General features: G+C 42.1%; 1 protein-coding gene and 1 non-coding gene across 2 annotated transcripts in view; one reads left to right on the forward strand and one right to left on the reverse strand.

Annotated features, from left to right (window-relative positions):
• The window catches only part of LOC118478630 (mast cell tryptase-like), a gene marked incomplete at its 3' end in the record, with an annotated part of 2,529 nt that extends 2,280 nt beyond the window's left edge, over positions 1–249 (forward strand). The window contains 1 exon segment of the mRNA XM_035972618.1: positions 101–249. Within this exon segment, the coding sequence (XP_035828511.1) occupies positions 101–249 (149 nt within the window).
• A 1,364-nt stretch (positions 250–1,613) lies between these two features.
• On the reverse strand, positions 1,614–1,736 carry TRNAL-CAA. Its single transcript has 2 exons — positions 1,699–1,736; positions 1,614–1,659 (listed from the first exon to the last, which is right to left on the reverse strand). It is a non-coding gene; the product is annotated as a tRNA-Leu (tRNA).
• Between the last annotated feature and the right edge of the window lie 240 nt (positions 1,737–1,976).

Here is a 1,976-nt window from a genome sequence, read left to right on the forward strand (position 1 = left end):
ATGATGATGATGATGATGATGATGATGATGATGATGATGATGATGATGATGATTAATAGTAGAATTAGTATTTCACACCTTGTTCTGCGTCTCTTCCCCCAGGTTCCGGCGGCCAGGAGCACGCGATGAACGAGGTGCCTGTGGACGTGGTGGACCTGGACGCCTGTAAAGGCATGTGGGGGAGGGTCAACATAGACGTGCTGGACTCCCAAGTGTGCCTGGGCTACGGGGACACCGGCGCGTGTTTTGTGAGTACATCATTAACGTTGCCGTTGTCTTGACCTTGACTTTGGCCAGCAATAATAATACTTATTTATAGAGGCGTCAGCTAGGAATCCATGTCCAGGTTCTGTTTTAGCCTCCTTTTCCTGTCTATTTTTTTTTCAAATTTGGTTCCACTTCCATGTAGCCTACCCCATATCTGTAGTTTTCAGCATGAAAAACGTCGTCGTCAGCATCTATATTGTCCTTGTCATTGTTGCGCGGTTCTCTTTCTGTACTTCGCGACCTTGGTGCTTTCTTGCCGGATCTCCATTTTTAATAACGGTGAAAACAGTTCATAACAAAAAGTGAGCTTAAAAAGAAGTCACATTTTCACTGTTACAAAAAAAAGGAGATAGGGGAAAAAGCACCGAAGTTGCGACTTGCTTCCTCCTATTCATCTTTTTTATTTCGCCTCCACCTACTTTTACTCATTCTTTTCCTTCTCCCGTTTGCAATTGACTTCTTTCCGCGTTCTCCTCCTCTTCCTCCTCCTCCTCCTCCCCCAATTCCTCCTTATCCTCCTCCTCCTCATTATTATTAAATTGATTCTTCTTCTTCATCATCATCAACATCACCATCATCATCATTGGTATAAGAACTTTGTGAATGAAGAGCTAAGCCCACTTTGCCGAAGATGCAGTCATGAAAATGAGGATGTCAAACATATTGAATGTCCAGGAATAATGGCAATTCGAAAGGAGTTATTTGGACGAGTGGAGGTGCATCTAAGTATAATGACAATGAAGCCGAAAAAGAGCCTCGCTCTCGCTCGAAGATTTCTTCGTGGAGTCCACCAGGCCCATAAAGGCAACAACAAAATCATCATCATCATCCTCATCATAATCATCATCAACAATAATAAATAACCTTTTTCATCATCAGTAGTAGCATCACTACTAACTTCACAACAAAACAACCACCACTATCACAACTGCCATCATCACAACAATCAAACATTCCTGCTCGTTGTGGTACACTATTTCATTTTCAGTTTTTTTTAAATATATGGGCCGGGCAAAGTGGTTCATGGCGTGTCAACGTCATTCTGTTTGTTTTGTTTTAGAAAGTTTTTTACTGCACTTGCTACACAATTAGATCATATAGCCGAAGATTAGAGGAGAGGAAGAAGCAAAAAAAGAAGGAGAGATAAAGATAATAGGTATGTTTGTAAGAAAGAAGGAGCAAACCGCACTAGAGCACGCACTAACCACTCACCTTTCTGCTAAGGTGAATGCATTGAAAAACAGGAAAAAAGGGGGAATCACTTGAAAAAGAAACGACGATGACAACCATTGCGTCTGTATTCTTTGAACAAAAAAGTTTGAAAAAAAATATATAATTTAAAAAAGTGTCAGAAGTGGGATTCGAACCCACGCCCACATTCGTGGACCAGAACACTCTCGCCCACGTAGCGTGGTAAGGTTATCTACTTCCCTTGAGTCTGGCGCCTTAGACCGCTCGGCCATCCTGACATGTCGCCCTGGTTCGCTCGAGTACGTAAACTTACTGTAGTCACTATAAATAGTCTTGTTGGCTTGTTGGAGCATGTAGCCTACTTCCTTCCCTGTTATCGGGTTCAACAACCTACTATGTCAGATCGTCTCGCTTTGCTTGCAAACTTACTGATTTGTTTCCGTGCAAGCACTTGCTACAAATGAGGTCAAATCAATAGAAATGACGAAGCAGTTTCAAGATGTAACTGCGTAGTAACT

This window comes from Aplysia californica, unplaced genomic scaffold, assembly GCF_000002075.1.
Source record: "Aplysia californica isolate F4 #8 unplaced genomic scaffold, AplCal3.0 scaffold00023, whole genome shotgun sequence".
Classification (NCBI taxonomy): Eukaryota; Metazoa; Mollusca; class Gastropoda; order Aplysiida; family Aplysiidae; genus Aplysia; species Aplysia californica.